General features: G+C 41.7%; 1 protein-coding gene across 9 annotated transcripts in view; it reads right to left on the bottom strand.

Moving 5' to 3' along the window:
* LOC132385203 (neural cell adhesion molecule 1-like) overlaps positions 1 to 21130 on the bottom strand; it is a 786620-nt gene that overhangs the window by 102987 nt on the left and 662503 nt on the right. Inside the window, exons 19-20 of one of the 9 annotated variants that reach the window (XM_059957114.1) lie at positions 19591 to 20418; positions 6110 to 8554 (exon numbers count right to left, since the gene is read on the bottom strand). The exons of 7 other annotated variants lie outside the window; for them this stretch is intronic. In XM_059957114.1, the coding sequence (XP_059813097.1) occupies positions 8455 to 8554; positions 19591 to 20418 (928 nt within the window). In that variant the 3' untranslated portion in view covers positions 6110 to 8454. Of the gene's footprint in view, positions 1 to 6109; positions 8555 to 19590; positions 20419 to 21130 lie in introns of those variants that run through there. One more of the 9 variants, XM_059957110.1, reaches the window with a different exon arrangement.

The raw sequence follows: 21130 nt of genomic DNA, 5'->3' as shown, positions 1-21130 counted from the left end.
AATAAATTACAAAAAAATAAAATACAAGTTCCTCTGCTTATTTTTAGAGTATCTTGATATGATTTTAGCAATGTGGTCTGACCCAGATTCAGACAAAGTGGATGAAAACAGGGACAGAGAGTCACGTATTCCAACCAAAGCATTTCAGTGGCACCAGCAGAGACAGACTAAACATTCACATCACAACAATGGGAGCCACATTACTTGGATTTTGTTCTTTGTTTAGTCTCATACACCCAAACATCTGTAAGTATTGCTAGGTGCCAGTCATCTTGCAGTGTGCCACTGTCACACACAGACACTCTCCATTAGGGGAATCCACCCTAACATCCCAGCTACCTGAGGACTCACCAATTGACAGGCCCTTAGGAGAACATCTTACCCAACTCAAGTGACCACACTAATACTATTGCTAGGCCAAGTGAATAATATTCAAAATGGCCAACAAAATATTATGCTGTCGCTATAGTGGAGATGCAGGCCAACTGTTCTAAATCATAAGTGTTGTCAAAGGATAAAGGTTGAGGCAGATACAATAGGGTCTTTTAACAGACTCTTAAATAGGTACACGGAGCTTAGAAAAACAGAGGGCTATGCGATAGGGAAATTCTAGGCAGTTTCTAGAGTAGGTTACATGGTTGGCACAGCATTGTGGGCCGAAGGGCCTATATAATGTGTGGTAGATTTTCGATGTTTTATGATGCAAGGCTCACAGAGAAAGGTTCCAATCCATTTTCCATGGGGAGTTACCAGAAAGATTTGCAATGCCATTCCAGGATGACCGCAGAAACGTGAGCACAGTCATTCTGGTGCTGTTCTAGTAACTGTCTGTCCACCCGTGAGAGCAAGTGAAGTCTTGGTTTAACATGGAATCCAAAAGACAATAAAGACTCTGCACATGTTGAACAGGGATTCACCAGGTGGTCAGGTCAATGTCAATCCTTGATTGACATCACTGTTCAACAAACGCTGTCCCATTCTGTACATGGGAATTTGCTGTACACACCTTGGATGTTGCATTTCCTTTAGTAGCACAGTGACCCTCATTGGGTTTAACTTGCTTTGGAATGTTCTGACAATGTGAGATAAATAAAAGCCTTTCTTCCAGTTTGATGTTCTTCAGAATAATTCAGTGTGCTTCACTTGTAGTAGTGCACAGGTAAATCCCAGAATATTGGTTGTCACAGCCAGGGGTGGTAATGGGATTAAGTTCCTCTTACCTATTAAATGCATGTGTTTCAATAACCTCTGACAACCAAATCCAGCTCCTGTGGCTAAGCTACTAAACCTGGTGGAACCATTTCTACTGAAGGAGAAGGGGCAAAGCGGGTTGCTGGCGCTTTAAAACCAGTCACTTTGGGCAGATGGGGCCTGTGAGCCATGGTTGGCAGCCTATCTAGGAGAAGGAAAACTCTGATTTCAAACCTCAGCTGCCTTGCAGCTCTACCCACTCATGGGGAAGGTTTCGGGAGTAAACCCTGAGGAAAAATCTGGAACTGGAATCCCCAAGGCAGTCCTACGTTGAGTTCAATGCTGACTGGCAACTCCTGCGATGCTGCTGACACCAAACTGTGTCAGTCTCTGCTGTCCCTTTAGATTCAACAGATGTGTGGAGAGGGGGAGCCTGCTGCATGGGCAACAGCTTGCTCTCAATATTGTACTGCTCATGCTGGCAATATCATGTAGACATCTAGGGCGCAATGTCCATGGTCAACCCTGACCAATGGAGAACCTTATCAGTAACTCATTGATCTATTGAAGTGCTAAGTGATGATGTTGGCCGGATGCCTATAGAAATTGCTATTCTTCAATCAGCAAAGCCTGGAGATACCTCAGTTTTATACCATAACTGGTCTATGGCACTCTGACAGAGCAGTATTCTCCCTGGTCTGTGAATCTCTATTCTGCTGGGGAAGTCAGAAGGCAAAATGCCTGTGAGTGTAATGAGCTCTTTGGGCCTGCACTGGAGACCGTTGGGCTCCGAGGATTTTCGAGCACCTGAATTGTTTAATTAGAGCTGCTCATCATTTAAAGTTCCTTATGCTTTTCTTGAGTGACTCACTCTTTGTAATGTGGCCTCCTGGTGGTTTCTGTTTAAGCTTGTTAAGTTTATTTTGTGGATTCCATGCTACTTGTATTATTTAAGCGAACACCTGATTAGTGCTAATCATGGGGTCCTAATTTTGAGAGTGTTATTTCCTGTGGCATTGCTTGGGCAAACTGATGTTCTTTCGGAATTATGAATAAATTTTCATCATCGTCTCTGCTTCAGAGTCTGGTTTTCCTCTGCACCTGGGATATCGCCAGCACACATCATGACAGTGAGTCTGAGTCCACAGGAGGCCGGAGACCTTCCCTGGGGTTGGTTGGTGTGTGTGTGTTGTTTTGTTACTTGTTTTTTGTTTTATTGTGTTCTGTTATAGAACACTACAACCCATAAAAATATAGACCCTTCAGCCCATCCAGTCTATGCCAAACTGTTGTTCTGCCAAGTCCCATTGACCTGTGGCCATTTTTCTGTTGTGTTGGTTGTTAATACAAATGATGGCATTTCACTGCATGTTTCAATGTACAGGTGATAAATAAATGTATCTGAATCTGACTGTATTGAAGTGCTAAGCAAGACTGGATGCTCACATCCTGGAGTGAGCTTGTACCCACAATCTTGTGATATGGACAGCTAGAGGCCTTGGTCCCACCTACTTCAGTATAGTTCAGCCTGGTTATCATGTTCTGTGAGGCTGTAAAGGCCCAAACCTCACAACCAGGTTTTACCCCAATCCCAACACGTGTTCTTCTTTGGTCCTCTATTACAGTTCTTTCAAAAGTGTTGACTGCCTTCATTCTGTCCACTGCAAAAGTCAGGATGTCCTGTGGTCAACCCATTTCAACTCAACTTTCCATTCCTATTCCAACATGTTGGTCAATGGATTCTGCTACTGACATAATGAAGCCAAATTCAGGATGGAGGAGCAACACCTCAAATTGTATCTGGGTAGCATCCAACCTACAGCATGAGTATCGGTTTCTCCAACCTCTGGTAATTTCTTCCCCTCTCCTTCTTTCTTTGCCCATTCCCAACTCCCTCTGGTTTCACTGCTCCTTTTCTCCCATTGTCTACTGTCCTCTCCTATCAAATTCCCTCTTCTTCAGATGTTTACTTCTTCCACTTATCACCTCCCAGTTTCTCACTTCATTCTTACCACCTGCCTATAAAAAGTATTCACCCCCCCAGAAGTTTTCATGTTTTATTGTTTTACAACATTGAATCACAGTGGATTTAATTTGGCTTTTTTGACACTGATCAACAGAACAAGACTCCTTAATGTCAAAGTGAAAACTGATCTCTACAAAGTGATCTAAATTAATTACAAAAATAAAACACAAAATAATTGATTGCTTAAGTATTCACCCCCCTTTAATATGACACACCAAAGCATCACTGGAGCAGCCAATTGGTTTTAGAAGTTACATGATTAGTTAAATGGAGATCATCATGTGCAGACAGGATGTTTCATTTGTTTGTAGTAAAAATACACCTGTATCCGGAAGGGCCAACTGCTAGCAAGTCAGTATCCGGGCAAAAACTACACCATTAAGACAAAAGACCACTCCAAGCAACTCCGTGAAAAGATTTTGAAAAGTCTAAGTCAGAAGATAGATACAAGGAAATTTCCAATTCACTGAATATCCCTTGGAGTACAGCAAAGTCAATCATAAAGAAATCTGCCTAGAGCAGGCCATTCTCAAAAACTGATTGACTGCAAGAAGGAGACCAGTGAGGGAGGCCACCAAGAGACCTATGACAACTTTGGAGGAGTTACAAACTTCAGTGGCTGAGATGGGAGAGACTGTGCATACAACTGTTCTTCACCTGGGTGCTTCACCAGTCACAGCTTTATGGGAGAGTGACAAAGAGAAAGCTACTGTTGGAAAAAAAATCTCACATGAAATCTTGGCTACAGTTTGCCAGAGGGCATGTGAGAGACTCCGAAGTCAGCTAGAAGATGGTTCTATGGTCTGATGAAACCAACATTGAGCTTTTTAGGCATCAGATTAAATGCTACTATGTTCACTGCGCATCATCAAAAACACGTCATTTCTATGGTAAAGCATGGTAGTGGCTGGATCATGCTGTGGAGATGATTCACTGCAGCAGGCCCTGGAAGGTTTGTGAAGGTAGAGGGTAAAATAAATGCAGCAAAGCACAGGGATATCCTGGAGAAAAACCTGATGCTGTCCACAAGAGAACTCAAACTTTGGAGATTTGTTTTCCAGCAAGACAATGACACTAAGCATTAAACCAAAGTTACACAGGAATGGTTTACAAACAACAAAGTTAGTGTCCTGGAAGGGCCAAGTCAGAGTCCAAACATCAATGATCCCCATGCAATCTAATCGAGCTTGAGCAGTTTTGTAAAGAAGAATGAGGAAAAATGGCAGTGTCCAGATGTGCAAAGCTGATAGAGACCTATCCACACAGACTCAAGGCTGTCATTGCTGACAAAGGTGCATCTACTAAATACTGACTTGAAGGGGGTGAGTAATTATGCAATCAATTATTTTGTGTCTAATAATTGTAATATGTTTAGACCAATTTATAGAAATTTGTTTTCACTTTGACATAGTCTTTTCTGTTGATAAGTGTCAAAAAAGCCAAATTAAATCCACTATGATTCAATGTCTCAAAATAATAAAACATGAAAACTTCCAAGGGGGAAGTTTTTTAATGCACTGTACCCACCTAAACCCACCCCACCAATCACCTGCGAACTTGTAGTCTTACCCTTCCCCCCCATCTTCTTATTCTGGCTTCTTCAACCTTCCTTTCCAATCCTAATGAAAGGTCTGAAATGTCATCTGTTTATTCCCCCCCCCCCCCCCCCAATTGATGGTGCTTGATCTGCTGAGTTCCTCCGGCATTTTCTGTGTGTTGCTCTGGATTTCCAGCATCTGCAGTATTTCTTGTGTTTTGGAAAATATATCACCATTCCTTCACCATCGCTGGGTCAAAATCATGGAACTTCCTGCCTACATGCACACTTCAAGGACTTGCAGCAGCTCATCATTACCTTCTCTAGGAATGGGGAATTAATTGCTGGCTCAGCCAGTGAAGCCCACATCCCTTGAATAAATTAAAAATGAAAACACACTAACGTCAGTTTACTTTAAGTTTTGGTTTGTGTGTTGTTTTTCCAAGTCTTTCACTGAGTAAAGTTAGTTGATAACAGTAATGGTTGAAGAGACAGACAGGAAGGAAAAAGGCTCTTTGGCCCAATTGATTTATGCCAATCAAGATTCCATCTAAGCCATTTGCCCATGTTTGGCCCATATCCCTCTAAACAGGAATTCCCAACCTGGCATCCACAGACCCCTCCATTAATGGTAGGGGTCCATGGCATAAAAAGTTTGGGAACCTCTGCTCTAAACCTTTCCAATCCTGATATATACACTCAGTGATCACCTTATTAGGGTCAGGAGTGGAATCTGGTGTGGTCTCCTACTGCTGTGGCCCATCTACTCCAGGGTTTAACGTGTTGTGCATTTGAGTTACTGTCACCATCCTGTCAGCATGAATCAGTCTGGACATTCTCCTCTGACCTCTCTCAGTAACAGTGTTTTTACTCACAGCCATCGCTAACTGGATGTTTTTTTGTTTGTTTTTCACACCATTCTCTGTAAACTCCCAGATCATCAGTTTCTCAGATACTTCAACCACCCTGTCTAGCACCAACAATTATTCCAGGATCAAAGTCACTTAGAATACATTTCTTCCCCATGCTTATGTTTGGTCTGAACAACAACCGAACCTCTTGGCCTTGTCTGCATGCTTTTATGCACTGAGTTGCTGCCACATGATTGACTGAATAGATATTTGGATTAACAAGCAGGTGTACGGGTGTACCTAATAAAGTGGCCATTGAGTGTATCTGTTAATGTATCTGGCTCAAGCATTCCCTCTGGTAGCTCATCCCATATGGCTGCATCCTATACGTAGAATTCCCAAGACTGATTACCAACTACCCAGCCTGAGCCAATTTGCCATCAGTTGCAGCTTCCAGCTCCCCCGTGTGGTGGGGAAAGTTAGTCTAAGACAAGGACACAGAAGTTCATCATATTTTGTAATTTTTATTGAACACAAGTATCTGACATAATGCAAAGTCAAAAATCTTGGTTAGTAGTCAGTATTTACACCTGTGATGGTGGAAACTTGGTTAGCTCCTCACTCAATAAAAAGTTCTGCAACAGGAGAGAGGGCCTTAAATGCAGGGTATTCGTGTTAGGGGTGACAGTGGAGGCTGAAAGCTTTCGTCCTGCTAATGATCTATGGATGAAGTACAGCCTTTGTGTTTACTATTGAACGAATGCAAGTCTATTTTTTAACTGTTCAAGGCACAAAGACTGGTCCTCCCTTCTTCTGCACTCGACTTTCTCCCCATTGATGTAACTGGGGATGAAAGTCACAGGTGAGTACGTGTGAGGAAAGCCTCAGACAGTATTCCTCCAATCTTAATGGGGATTGGGGTGGGGAGGAGGAATTGCAGGGGCAATGTTTGCTACCGGGTAACAAAAGCAAAGCAGTAAACGTGTTTTGTTTACAATGTACTTCTTATTTCACTAGAGCAACACAGGTGGAAACTGCCTGCCTTGATCATTATGCTTATTTACCTGTTTATTGATAGAATTAAGACAATATTTATTCTTTTCGCTATGAGATCAGGGGTTGCTTGCAATTATCTGTGTAAACTTGGTCCCGTGATAAAGCCAGCACAAATTTTACAGCAAGTGAGAGTTTAGATGTACGTAGCTAGATAGCGATATTGGGAAGCGGGGCTTGATTTAAGGCAGCGTTGGAATAAAAATGGCATTGCTTTTCACTGTGTTGCTGGAGTAGTAAATAAGCTGAGAAGTAACCAGCTGCAGCCTTGTCACATCTAGCCTAGGTGATCAACAGCCTGGTGTAAAAGATGCCCCCAATGTCATCCCTAAAGTTGAATCTATGCAAACACCAGAAGCAAATGACAAGACCAGTATTTCACAGTTTGAACTTACAAAGTAGCAATGCGATCATTACTGTACTGAGACTGCACACAAAATAAAATACATGAAAAGATTAATACCCCATTGGGTTGTGCTAATGGGGAATGCTCCCAGTCTAACCATTTTTTAAACATTACAGGCAATAAAAGTTATATCACATGGAATTCATGCCCAAACAGATTTGCCTCACCTTTATTTCTGTTTAAATTTACCCACCCAGTGAAGGCATTATCCCAAACAATCTTCAGAACTACCTGCTACACCTTTCACAACCAAGCTATGTTGAGTTTCTTTGAAATACTAATGACAAAAACACACTATAATATTCACGCATTCACAGTGCACAAAGCTTGCAGATTAAGAAGTCGAAACATTGCTTTCAAAACAAAAAAATGAGCTATATAATGCCTCTCACAGCTGCAAGGAGATTTTGCAGCAGAAACAAGCAAAGAACATTTAACATAAATGTATATAAGACTTTAATGGAGTAAACTGGTCTTAATATGATGTGGAATCAGATGGCATAATTCAGGACTTTAATTCCGATAGCAGATCAGGTAAGCAATATGTAATCTAACAAAAGAGTATTGAGGGAAGGTCACGCCAACACTTCCATTCAGTAAAAATAACATGACAGAAGCAAGCTAAACTATTGTCATATTGAACAGGCTTAAAAAACAATTACAAAGCCTGTTACATTTACACACTACTAGAACAGGCCAAGGTTAAACAATTATGGTCGCAGTCTTAAAGCAATAAACACTGAAAACAAAAGTTGGCAAAAATTAATATTCCTTTCATAAAATCGAATACTGCAAATTGAAATATACTTCACATATGCAAATTTACAAACCTTTTGTTTAGTCAAAAGCTAACTCAGGATCAAAACTTGCAAATAAAAAAAATATAAACATAGGTTAAGATAGCAATGCTCTGTGCACATAATGTACTTGTATGGACAGTGAAGCAATCACATTTCTAGCCTTACAACAGTAATTTATAAAGCTGTGATTTAATCGGTATTCTTAACTTTGAAAAAAAAAGAGGATAAAAATCAGTTGTGGCTGTTTCTACAGGAATGTACCAAAAACTTGGTTTAACTTGAGGCTCTATGAGTTGGGAATAAATTGAAGGTGTTGCTCAGTGTTTCTCTAACTGAAGAACTCGCATGTTATCTACATATCACAATCCTTACTAAGCGCAGTGAAAAATGGCAACTACAATTAAGTACCCAGGTAAACCTCTTTACTAATTTTAGTCACATGGTCAACCCTTTTAATGAAAGAATTTTACAAAAAAAAAGCAAGTGTGCCACAATTGATCCTCTTCTGAGCTGAAATCTACAAACAGGAAAACATGTTGAAAAATAATAAAAGAGACACCGAAGGGAGAGTGGTTTCTGGTTTGTTTTGATCATGCTTTGCTTTCATTCTCATTTGTTTGTGTGGCTTCATTGGGAACCATCTTTACTTCTGTCCCTTCTTGTTTGGGCTTCTCCTCTAAGGGGACCTTCCTGTCAAGCAGAAAGCGAGGAACAACATTAAAAAAAAATCAAGAAATGGCAGGAAGAGAAAGCACCCAACACTGGGTGAAAGTGTCAGAAGGTACATTGCAATGTATTCCCTTATTGCAGGGGTGGCGAACACATGGCACGCGCACCCAAGATGGCGCGGGGAAACATTTGTTTGCACGCAGCCTGTTGTGCTGCCCCTCGATTCTTCAAACCCCGCTCATGTTACAAAGATACATAATGATTATCATTACTGCCAAATGATGCAGCAAATGATTCTTTACAACCTGACAGCAGTGAGATGTTTTCACAGGAAACGTCTCGTGCCAGCTTGGTGCCAGCTAGATGGTTGCGAGAAATGTGATGTTGGATGATATGTTTTGAAATCCTCGCAGACCTGGTGTACCCATCAGTATTTGGATAGTAAACAGTTACAATAACAAAGCCATTTAGAAATGATGTTATATTTCAATGATCTTCATAAAAGATTACTATTAAACATTTTTGAACAGGTTATCTAAAATACTTCATTTATTTCAGTCTGTCTCTGTTATACTTTAATTAATAGTAAAACAATGAATACACTCAAATTAGCAACAGGACTCATCCTCTTTTTTTAAAAAAAAGTCCATGATTTAATTCATGGATATTAATTCATTAATCAATGATAACCTCTGCTCAAAATTACCATGGCATACAAGAGAATTTTTTTAGGAGATTATCGCCAATTTGGGCACACGCTCTCAAAAAGGTTCGCCACTCCTGCCCTAATGATCTGATTCTACCACCAGTACATTACATTAAATATACATTCACGTGGTAAAATCACCATAAATGTACAAACACTTTTTAGGGACTTTGCTCCTTCAAAATATAAGAAATGGAACCAGGAAGGTATCACGGCAACTCACTACATTCTGTAGACCTTCAAAGTTCCTTTAATACTGATCAAGGTCGATCCCCTAATTAGGAAAGAATTCAGTCACATTTTCAAAGTAATCATGATGCATGCATCACCAAACTGCTTCACCAAGTATATAAGCTGCTTCTAGATATAATGGTGTCTGAGCACTGCATCCCAAAAGGATTAAGCATGCTTAAAATATGAAAGCAACACAAGAAATTAATGTACAGAAGGAATTATGGTTAAGGAAACTGCACATATGCCACCCAGTAAAACAAAGCAACTGCCAGTTAGTGCAATCAAAGTGCTGGACTGATCTTCCATAGTTTTCCAACAAGCCAGCAAGAAGGGATCTCTTACTTCCTTGAGAACATATACCACCAGGCTCAAGGATACCTTCTATCCTGCTGTTATCAGACTCTTGAATGGACCTTGTATACGCTAAGATGAACTCGTCTACCTCGTCATAGCTCTTGCATCTTATTTGCCTACCTGCACTGCATTTTCTCTGTAACTGTAACACTATATTCTGCATTTTTTTTTTTGTTTTTGGACTTCCTCGATAAATTTGTGATCTGTTTGGGCAATGCACAAGTTGAGCTTTTCACTGGATCTTGGTGCATGTGATAACAATAAACCAATTACTAACAAGGTAAACACTAATTACCCAGAAACAAACCAACTTCCAAGCTAAAAACAACTCATGGTGAACCAGCCAAAATATTCCCATTCATTTGGGGTTTTCCTCAGAATACATTAAGAAAGCTGTGTCACTTCCAAATCTGGAAAGTAATTGTGAGAAGATATCAAGGACCTTTCTTGTTTGTATTAATGATGTTTGAGGGTCTTACACTGTACCCTTCTAGTGTATGGTATTCACACACAGGAAGCTGATGCACAGCCTCACCTTCATGAAAGGCTGGCAGAGTAGCCTAGTGGTTATTGTAATGGCTTCATAGCCCCACTGATCTCAGATTGGTGTTTGATTCCCACCACTTTTGAAAAGGAGGTTTATATGTTCTTTCCGTGACCGTGTGGGTTTCTTCTGGGTGCTCCGGCTTCCTCCCACATCCCAATGATGCACACAGTCCACATTCCAAATATCTACAGGTTCCCACATTCCAAAGATGTACATCCCAAATTCCGAAGAGACATTCCCAAATTCCAAATATGGACGAGTTAGGGTGGGTAAATTGTGGACATGCTATGTTGGCGCCAGAAGCGTGGCAACACTTGTGGGCTGCCCCAGCACAATCCTCACTGATTCGATTTGATGTAAGCGACACATTTCACTGTATGCTTTGCTGTAAACGTGACAAACAAATCTAATCTTCTATCTTCTTTGTCCAGCTTGCCAGAAAGTGGCTGGGGAGCAGGAACTCAGGGGGAAGCAGCTGAAGTCCAAGAGATGTGTGAAGAAATTCTCTTACTACAGAATCTAACCTAAATTCCAACGACCAACATTCCCATGGCTCATCTTCTCTGTCCCTGACCTGAAAACACATTCAACACAAAACACTCATCTCCAAATAAGTCCTTGCATCATTAGATTCTGAGGCAAATAATCACAGGGCAGCGTAGTTCTGTAGTAGTAAGCATAATGCTTTACTGCGCCAGTAATTGCCATTGGTGTTCAATTCCCAATGCGGTCTGCAAGGAGTTTGTACATTCTCCCCGTGACCATGTGGATTTCTTTCAGGCACTCTGGTTTCCTCCCGTGTTCTGAAGGCGTACGGTTAAATTGCAGGCTTGCTATGTTGGTGCCAGAAGCGTGGCAACACTTCCTCAGATTGTGTTGGTCTTTGGCGCAAATGATGCCAGTCACTCTATGTTTCAATGTACATGTGACAAATAAGCTAACTGCAAACATTGTCCAGCATTCTTTGGGGTTAAAAAATGCAAATAGTCTTCCCTCTTCTGTAGCCTCCAATTCAGTAACAGAGTCACCAGTACTGTGGTAGATGACGTCCATTTACAGTAAAGAGACTTATGAACAGTGTACTTGCTCAGGGTTAGTGAGTGGTGTAGCACACAGAAATTTGGTCTGAGAGATGGATATTGTTACTGAGTTCTGACAATGCAGTTTAGTGAACAGTATCTAAAGCTGGAGATGCAATCAATGGAGTCACAAGAGACTGAAGATGGTGCAATGCAGAGCAACATAATGGTGCTGGAGCAGCCAGCATCAATGGAGGAAATGGACAGGCAATATCTAAAGTTGAGATCCTTCATCTGGACTGTTCAGATGGAGAGTAACAACTCAAAACATTGTCTGTCCATCTCCCTCCGTAGATCTGCCTGACCAGCTGAGTGTGTTGGTACAGTCTATGGGCCCTGGTCTCTGAAGATGGGTGCACTGATCTTAAATGCTCGCGGGAGGTCAATGGCCTTCTTGTGGCACCAGACCTTGGTCTGCAGAGCTGAATCCTAGAGGTGTACAAGAACAGGTCTCATTTCCTTGAGCAGCCTTCAGATCTTATGTCTGTGGGCTTCTGGTTGCCTGGAGATTTTTATTTTAGGGATACAGTACGGAACAGGCCCTTTTGGCTCAACAAGCTGCACTACCCAGCAAACCACCAATTTAACCTAAGCCTAATCTCAGAACAATTTACAATGACCAATTAACCTATTATAAAGTACGTCTTTGGACTGTGGGAGGGAACTGGAGCACCCAGAGGAAACCCACTTGCTCATGGGAAGAACATACAAACTCCTTACAGGCAGCATCGAAATGGAACTCTGAAATCCTACACCCTAAGCTGTAATAATGCCACAGTAAATGCTGCGCTATTGTGGTGCCCCATGAGGTGCGTGGATCTTTCTTTCTGTTTCCTTCTGGCAAGGCCCTGGGTGAAACGACCGGCAGCCATGGAACCTATTCACACCTGACTACTTCCCTCTGCTCTTTAGGACACCATCCTTGTGACCGCCTTCAGTAGTTCAGATTGAAGAACGAAGATCAATTCGATGTCCAGGACTGATGGCCAGAGCCCGAGTCTGTGAATCTCTGTGAGTCAGCTGGGGAAGTCGAAGGCTCAATGTCTGTGATTCCATGCAGGAGGGATGTTTCAATGTATATGTGACAAATAAAGCTCTTCTTTAATCTCACCCAACTCAAATTGAGATCACTGTTGAAAACCCAGAGAGCTGACAAACAGGTTTACAATTACTGCATCACTCTTGTATATCAATGCTTCCTAAATCTTGGAGATCCCTTTTTGTCCTCACTTTTCAGGATTAATTTAGTGCACAGTCCCTACATACAGGAAGTGAGACTCTGAAGGAGGCAAGATCATTGCAGTAACTGGCCAGAAGCAAATGGGAAAAAAATAAGTATGAACTTGACTTTGAAAAAGAACCAGAAACAGCCCTGAAGCAGAAATCTCTGTACAACACACATGCACAATGAATAAGAAATCCATGCATGAAACTTGGTCATTATTCAGGCAGAAAGATGGTCCTACTCAAGGAGATGCGGGAATGGTGCAGTGGGTCATTGAAAAATGTTTACCTACAAGTTTGCAAAAGTGTTTATGGTCAGAATTTCATGGCTGGTCTGCCACAAGAAAGCAGTATCCATCATCAAGGGCTCCCACCATCTAGTCTAGGCTTTCTTCCTGCTACTACCATTAGCAGAGAGGTACAGGAACTTTAGGGCCCACACCACCAGGTTCAGGAACAGTTATTACCCTTCAACCATCAGGCTCCTAAACCAGCATGAATAGCTTCACTCACCTCCAACCTAAACTAATCACTGAATACAACATATGGTCTCATTTTCAACTCCTGTTCTCAATATTATTTATTTATTGTTATTTTGTTTTGTTTTTACAGTCTGTCTTCATTTTCGCATTGGTTGTTTACCAGTTTCTGTGTGTAGTTTCTCACTGATTCTATTGTGTTTCTGTGAATCTACTGTGAATGCCTGCAAGAAAATGAATCTCAGTGTAGTAGGTGGTGACATATACTAAATGCTTTTTTATAATAAATTTACCTTGAAAGGAGAGCAGGGGACATAATCTGGCTTTGGTGCTTGGCCTATAGTAGACATGAGAACCATTTGCCGGCTGTACCTATCACAGCACATTCATTCCTTCATCTCAATGGAGCTGACTACAACCAGCTAAGCAGACTGTGCCAATGCTGAATTCTTCATCACAAGCCTGGCACAAACAAGGCTGAGCACCTTAACTTTCAATTGACCCATCCAAAGCCAAATTAATTTCAGTGGCACACAGAGCAAGGAGCCTGAAATTACTGTGAATGCTGAAAAAAAATAAACAATAGAACATCTAACTCAGCTGAGTTGCATGAGAGGAATTAAGTTACTACGGGTTATTAAGTGGAAGAAAGAATAAATCAATCAAACTGATGTGTAAGTTGCAGCTCCTGATATTAATAATTTGTTTTGCAATACTTTGGAGTATTGAGTTCAGTTTTGGTTGCCTCATTAGAGGAAGGATATGGAAGCGTTAGAGAGGGTGTAGAAGAGACTTACTTAGCTGCTCTCTCAATTAGACAACATGTCTTATTTGTTGAGTGAGCTCGGGCTTTTCTCTTTGGAATAGAGGATGAGAGGCAACTTGATAAGAGATGTACAAGATAATGAAAGGCTTAGCGAGAGTAGAAAGCAAGGTACTTTTGTTTCCACAGGGCAGAAATGGCTAATATGAGGGGGGATAATTTTAAGGTGATTGGAATAAAATATTGTGAGAGTGTCACAATATTTTACACAGAGAGTGGTGTGTGTGTGGAATGCATTGCCAGTAGTGTTAACAGAGGCAGATACATTAGGGATATCTGAGAGAGTCTTAGATAGGCACATAGATTAGACAAAAATGGAGGGTTATGTGGGAAGGAAGGATCAGATTGATTTTAGAGTAGGTTAAAGGATTGGCACAACATTGTGGGCCTAAGGACCTGTACTGTGCTTTAATGTTTTATGTTCTAATATTCCGAAAGGAGCACAGAATATCTGCCAATACCTCTGCAAGAATTATAATACTTATCAATAGTACAAAAAGTAACTTTATTTGTAGGAACTTAACTTCTGAGATCTCCTGCATATCAGCAAGTTATTTTGGGTACAGGAATTCAATATTCTTGTCCAAAGGATAAGGTAACACTTTCAAGAGTTACAAGTTCTAAACTGGGACAAGGGGAATTTTGACAATCAGAAATTTACCATTTGCCAATGGTAAATGGTAGGGCATTGAGTGATCTAGGAATAATGGTGCATAGTTCCCTGAAGATGGAATCTCATGTGGCTAGGGTGGTGAAGAAAGCTTTTGGTATGTTGGCCTTTATAAATCAGAGTATTGAGTATAGGAGTTGGGACGTAATGTTAAACTTGTACAAGGCCAAATTTGGAATATTGTGTACAGTTCTGGTCACCGAATTATAGGAAAGATGTCAACAAAATAGAGAGAGTACAGAGAAGATTTACTGGAATGTTACCTGGGTTTCAGCACCTAAGTTACAGGGAAAGATTGAACAAGTTAGGTCTTTATTCTTTGAAACGTAGAAGGTTGAGAGGGGACTTGATAGAGGTATTTAAAATTATCAGCGGGACAGATAGGGTTGATGTGGATAGGCTTTTTCCATTGAGAGTAGGGGAGATTCAAACAAGAGGACATGAGTTAAGACTTAGAGGACAAAAGTTTAAGGGTAACACCAGGGGGAATTTCTTTACTCAGAGAGTGGTAGTTGTATGGAATGAGCTTCCAGTAGAAGTGGTAGAGGTAGGTTCAGTATTATCATTTAAAGTAAAATTGGATAGGTATATGGACAGAAAAGGAATGGAGGGTTATGGGCTGAGTGCAGGTCAGTGGGATTAGGTGAAAGTAAGCATTCGGCATGGACTAGAAGGACCGAGATGGCCTGTTTCCATTTTGTAACTGTTATATGGAGACAAGAGTTAGCAAAGGTTGACTGGAAAAGGTTGCCTGTGGGCAAAGCAACCACTGGCAAATGGGAGGACTTAAATGGTGGGACAGCGGGGCTCAAGGTCTGCACATTTCTGTAAGAGTGAAGGACAAGGTCGGTGGGAGTAGTGAATGCTGATGATGGAAATATTGAGGCTCTGGCCAGGAAAGAAGAAGGGGAGAAAGAAGCATGGGTTAGGTGTAGCCAGGTGAGGTCAAGTGGATCTCGGGAGGAGATGCAGGAGTGTACTCAAGAAGGAAATCAAGAGGGCAAAATGGGGGCATGAGAAGGTTAAAGAAAGTTAAGAGAGATTTTATAAACATATTAAGAAACAAAGAAGCAACTCGAGAGGGAATGCGGCCCCTCAAAGTCCAAAGGGGCCATCTTTACATAAAACCCCACAGTTGATAGGAATTTGAGAGGCAACTTTTTTTTATCTACAAAGGTTGGTATCAATGTGGAATAAACTATTGGAATAAATGGTTGAAGTAGGAATAATAAGTTTAAAGACAATTGGACATGTACATGGGTAGCAAAGCTTTAGAAGATTATGGGGAAAATGCTGGCAAATGGGGCTAGCTTGGATGGGGCACCATGAACCATGAAGGCTGAAGGGCCTGTTATTGTACTGTACAACTCTATACCACTCTCTAACCTTAGTGTTCCATCTCTGTCTCCAGACTCTCTGGCCCTTATTCCAGTGAGTAACCAAGTCCGTTTGCAGTATGTAAAATATAGTTTAATCCTTAAAGGGCTCAGTGTTTTCATACTCATCTAACATGTTATGTCCCTTGACAGAGGGCTAAACTGAAAGAAAGTCCAATTAATATGTTTCCAGAGAAATGGGTGTGCTTGGGAACAATGTGAGAATTTAACAGTTTTATTTATAGCAGGGGTTTCCATCTTTTTTTATGCCATGGTCACCAGGTTGGGAATCCCTGATTTAAAGAGTCACTGAACACTACAGTACACAAACAAGCACTTCAGCCCATCTAGTTCATGCTGAACTATTATTCTGCCTAGACCCATTGACCTGCACCTGAATTATAGCCCTCCTCTTCCATCCATGTACTTATCCAAACTACTCTTAAATATTGAAATCAAACCCGCATCCACCACTTCCACTGGCAGCTTGTACCATACGTGCACCACTCTCTTTGTGAAGTTCCACCTCATGTCTCCCTTAAATATTTCAGCTTTCACCCTTAAAATATAAAAACATATTCTGATGTTACAAAGAATAAATGTTTTGGAGGCAGTTTCATTACAGGAAAATTTTTTTGTGGGGAGTCAAGGGCGTGGGTGCAAACACACCCAGCCCTGAGACACCAGGCAAGGTAATATGAATCCAAACAATCCGTTTATTGATCATTACAGAATCTCTCTCTGGTGCTTCCCACTCCCTCTCCTCTCCCTTCCCCTTTTCTCAAACATGATTCCCCTCTCCCTGCCCCCTTCCCACTCTCAGTCAACAATAGAGACCCACATCAGAATCAGGTTTATTATCACTCACATATCTCATGAAATTTGTGGGTTTTTTTGTAAATTCAGTACATTACAATACATAAGTTCAGATGGCCTGTTTCTGTACTGTGATTGTTATATGGTTATATAAAATTACTACAGTACTGTGCAAAAGTCTTAGGCACCCTAGCTACTGTACATGCGCTGAAGACTTTGTACAGTACTATAAACTGGCACAGTTCTTCTCCCCATGCAATTAAATTCAATTCAATTTGCATAAAATGTCACATTTAACTGGAGAGAACTTCATGTTGAACAAAAAGGAAACTACATGCAATTAGTTGCTGTTTAATCGGAATGACCCTTGCAAATTCTGGTTGCATGTTTTCAGAATTGCAATCAGTGAAGGAAGCTATCAAACTCATTTCAGACAATTAGCCCTATCTGCCGTGACTAAGTATTAAAGAACGTAGGGTTTTCCTTGAGCAATTTTAAAAGATTATGAGAGGCATAAATATAGAAGGCAGAGAGTATTGTTTCCCAGGGTCAAACCTAATACCAGAAGACATGCATTGAAGATGAGAGGGGATAGGTTCAAAGGGGATGTGAGGGGCAAGTTTTATTCACAGTGTCTGTAATGTGCTGCCTGGTATGGTGGTAGAGGCAGATGCACTAGGGACTTTTAAGAGACATTTAGGTAGGCACATGGATGTGAGGGAAATTGAGGGATATGCAGACTGTGTAGGCAGAAGGGATTAGTTTAGTTAGGTATGTATTTACTCATTTAATTAGTTCAGCACAATACTGTGGACAGAAGGGCCTATTCCTGCGCTGTACTGTTCTATGTTCCATCTTCTGTGAATGATAATTAAGCCATTGTACATTTTTTGGCATGTACTAACTGGCCTGAAACTTTAAGAGGGTATGCATTTAAGATGGGATGGGGTAATTACAAAGGAGATGTGAGGGGCATGTTTTATTCACAGAGAATGGTGAGTGTCTGGAATGTGCTGTCTGGGGTGGTAGTAAAGGCAAATGCATTAGAGACTTTTAACAGACGTTTAGATACACATGAATGTAAGGAAAATGGAAGGTTATGGACATTGTGTAGACAGAAGGGATTAGTTTAGTTGGCCATTTGATTACTAATTTAGCACAGCACAGTGGTCTGAAGAGCCTATTTCTGTGCTGTATTAGTCTATGTTCTCTGTTCATGTTAAACTCAGCCTCAACAATCTGAGTTGATTGAGGATCCACTTAACTGCCTTCACAGAGGGTGCAGTGGAAATTTACCAAGATGCTGCCTGGAGTAGAGAGCATGTGTATAGGCTGAGCGAGCTAAGGACTTTATCTTTGGAGAGGAGGATGAAAGGTGACTAGATAGAGGTGTACAGGATGATCAGAGGCATAGATCAAGTGGACAGCCAGCAACTTTTTCCCAGGGTGTAAATGGCTAATACAAGGGGGCATAATTTTAAGATGTTGTCAGGAAAGTATAGGGGGTTGTCAGAGATAGGTTTTTACACAGTGGTGGGTGCATGGAATGCAGTACTAGGGGTGGTAACAGAGGCAGATGCATAAGGAACATTTAAGAGACTCTTAAATGGGTACATGGATGATAGAAAAATGGAGAGCTACGTGGGAGGGAAGGATTGGATAGTAGTTTAAAAGATTATCACAAAATCATGGGCCAAAGGGCCTGTAATGTGCTGTAATGATCTATGTGTTATCTGTTGTTGTCATTGTGGGTGTGCACCAGAGTGTGTGGTGACACTGGTGAGCACCCCCGCAACCCCCAGCACACCCCTGGGTTGTTAACACAAATGACGCTTTTCACTGTATGCTTTGGTGTACATGGGGTAAATAAATGAATCTGAATCTAAATGGACAGGAATTCACATGGATGAAAGAAAAATGGAGTGTGGGGTTATGTACAAGGGAAGAATTAGATTGATCTTAGAGTAGGTTAAAGGATTGGCACAACATTGTAATGCTCTATGTTCTAATATTCAGAAATCAGCACAGAATATCTAACAATACCTCTGCAAGAATTATAATATTTATCAAATTTACTTGCAGGAACTTAACTTCTGAGATCTTTTAGATATCAGCTAGTTATTTTGGGTATAGGAATTCAATATTTTTGTCCAAAGGATAAGGTAGCACTGTCAAGAGTTTCAAGTTCTAAACTGAAACAAGGAGAATTTTGACAGTAGGAGACGAGGTTGCAAAGGTTGATTGGAAAAGGTTGCCTGTGGGCAATGGAACCACTAGCAAGTGGGAGGATTTTAATGGAGGAGGAGGAAGCATGAGCTAGGTGTAGGCGGGTGGGGTCAAGTGGATCTCGGGAGATGCAGGAGTGTACTCAAGAAAGAAATCAAGAGGGAAAAATGGGGGCATGGAAAGGCTAAAGAAAATCGACAGAGATTTTAAAAACACATTAAGGGAAAGAAAGCAACTCGAGGGAGAATGGGGCCCCTCAAAGACTGTTCCATGCCATAAATGTAAAGATTCACTTTGATACACCTGATAAGAGGGAAATATGATGGAATATGACTGCACAGAGCCTGTTATATGTTTTATGTCATTGTAGGCCGAAGGGCCTGTACTGTGCTGTACTGTTCTATGTTCTCCTTTGAAGTTAATGACCAGGTTTTATGCATGAGTAGGAAGAAGACAAAAGCACAAGCACACCACCACAAAGACAGTGATAGGCAAGTCGCATTAGTGTGAAAAATGGCCATACTCTTCCTTCTCTGGAGCAGATGATAAAGCAGAGTCTGCAGTGGTAGAAGCAAGGTCAGTAGCTTTCCCACCAGCCACAGTGGGAAGAGAAGAATTGCCAAGAGCTGCAAAAACATCCTCTGCAAGATCAATGTCTGAGGTCTTGAAGGTCCCTCCGTCATTTGGAAAGTCCTCGCCCTTGGAGGGTTTTTTGCTGCTCTCTGTAACAGCCTCTTCCTTCACACTGGTGGAGTTACTTGTCACTTCTACTGGGCTCTTCACTGGGCTGGCCTTGGGAACTTCTGATTCGGGGCTCTTGGCAGCCATTGGAGTTTCTGGCTTGGGTTGCTGTGGCACTGTTGTAGCCGGGGGACTAGAGGGGTTTCCAGGGCTGGGGACTGGGCCAGGGGGCTTGCTGCTGTTGGCAGGAGCTATCGTGGTCTCCTCTCCTGCTCCAGTAACAGGCTCTGGGGCAGAGGCCTGGCCGGAGCCAGCTGTCAAGGCTGGGGCACTGGAGGCCGAGGTGGAAGGAGGTGAGGAGACCAAGGCAGAAGCGTCACTGAGATCGACTAGGGGGGCGACCTTGGGAGCTGCCCCAGCCTGAGGCAAGGAAGGTGAGGTGGGTGATGCCACGGCTGCCTTGGGAGTGTGAGGTGTGGCAGCCGTGCCGGCTGCCGGCTCAGGAGTGGTCGAGGCTGGGAGAGCAGCGCTGGAGGTGAGTGTTGTCGTCTCACTCGTTGGGCTGTTTTGAGCCGTGGCAAATGTCTCAGTGATAGTGTCAGAGTTAGTGGTCACTGTGGTGACAGAAGGCAACATGTCCTCGACAGTAGCCTGGATATCAGCTGCATGCCTGCGAGAACAACAGGAGTAGAAAATAGATAGAACGGACCATATAGCAGGAGAGACAGCAAGACACAAGAGCACAGCAACAGACTGCCACGCACAACATTTTCAATAAGCTCTATCGCGCAGAAGTACTTTATAATACCATTACCACAAACAGTTAATAAATTTTACAAGAAACTGGAAGGGATTTAGGTTTCAAAAATCCTGAGGAACAGAGCAACAATGGAAAGTGGCTGTATAATTCCTCTTTGGTAAATTAATTTCACGGAAAAATCCACAGCAAGATATTGCTGTTGGTGATTTGAAACGTGTACAGACCATTATTGCTCATCAATTCACCCTCAGGTTCAATCGACACAGAATGTAGATTTGGACCCTAACTCAGTTTTTATAATGTGTTCTATTTCCAGTCCCAGTACGGCTCGCTCTTTTTTGTTAGTACATTTGTCAGATTTCTGAATTGGGCGGCCTGCAGATAATAAACACTGAACTGAACTGTACTCACATGTGCCTTTTGCGTTTTATATTGTGTTTTTGCTTATTTTTTGTTGGCATTTGCATTAATATTTTTGCGCATGGGGGGGAAGGGATGTTTGATGTTTTTCTTTGAACGGGTTGGTTCCATGGTCTTTGTTTCATGACTCTCTGTGGGGAGGACGAATCTCAGGGATGTGTGCTGCATGCATACTTTGATAACAAATGTACTTTGAATCTTG

This window comes from Hypanus sabinus, chromosome X2 (assembly GCF_030144855.1).
Source record: "Hypanus sabinus isolate sHypSab1 chromosome X2, sHypSab1.hap1, whole genome shotgun sequence".
Taxonomy (NCBI): domain Eukaryota; kingdom Metazoa; phylum Chordata; class Chondrichthyes; order Myliobatiformes; family Dasyatidae; genus Hypanus; species Hypanus sabinus.
Note: the sequence above shows the minus strand (reverse complement) of the source record. Positions and strands in the feature narration are given on the sequence as shown.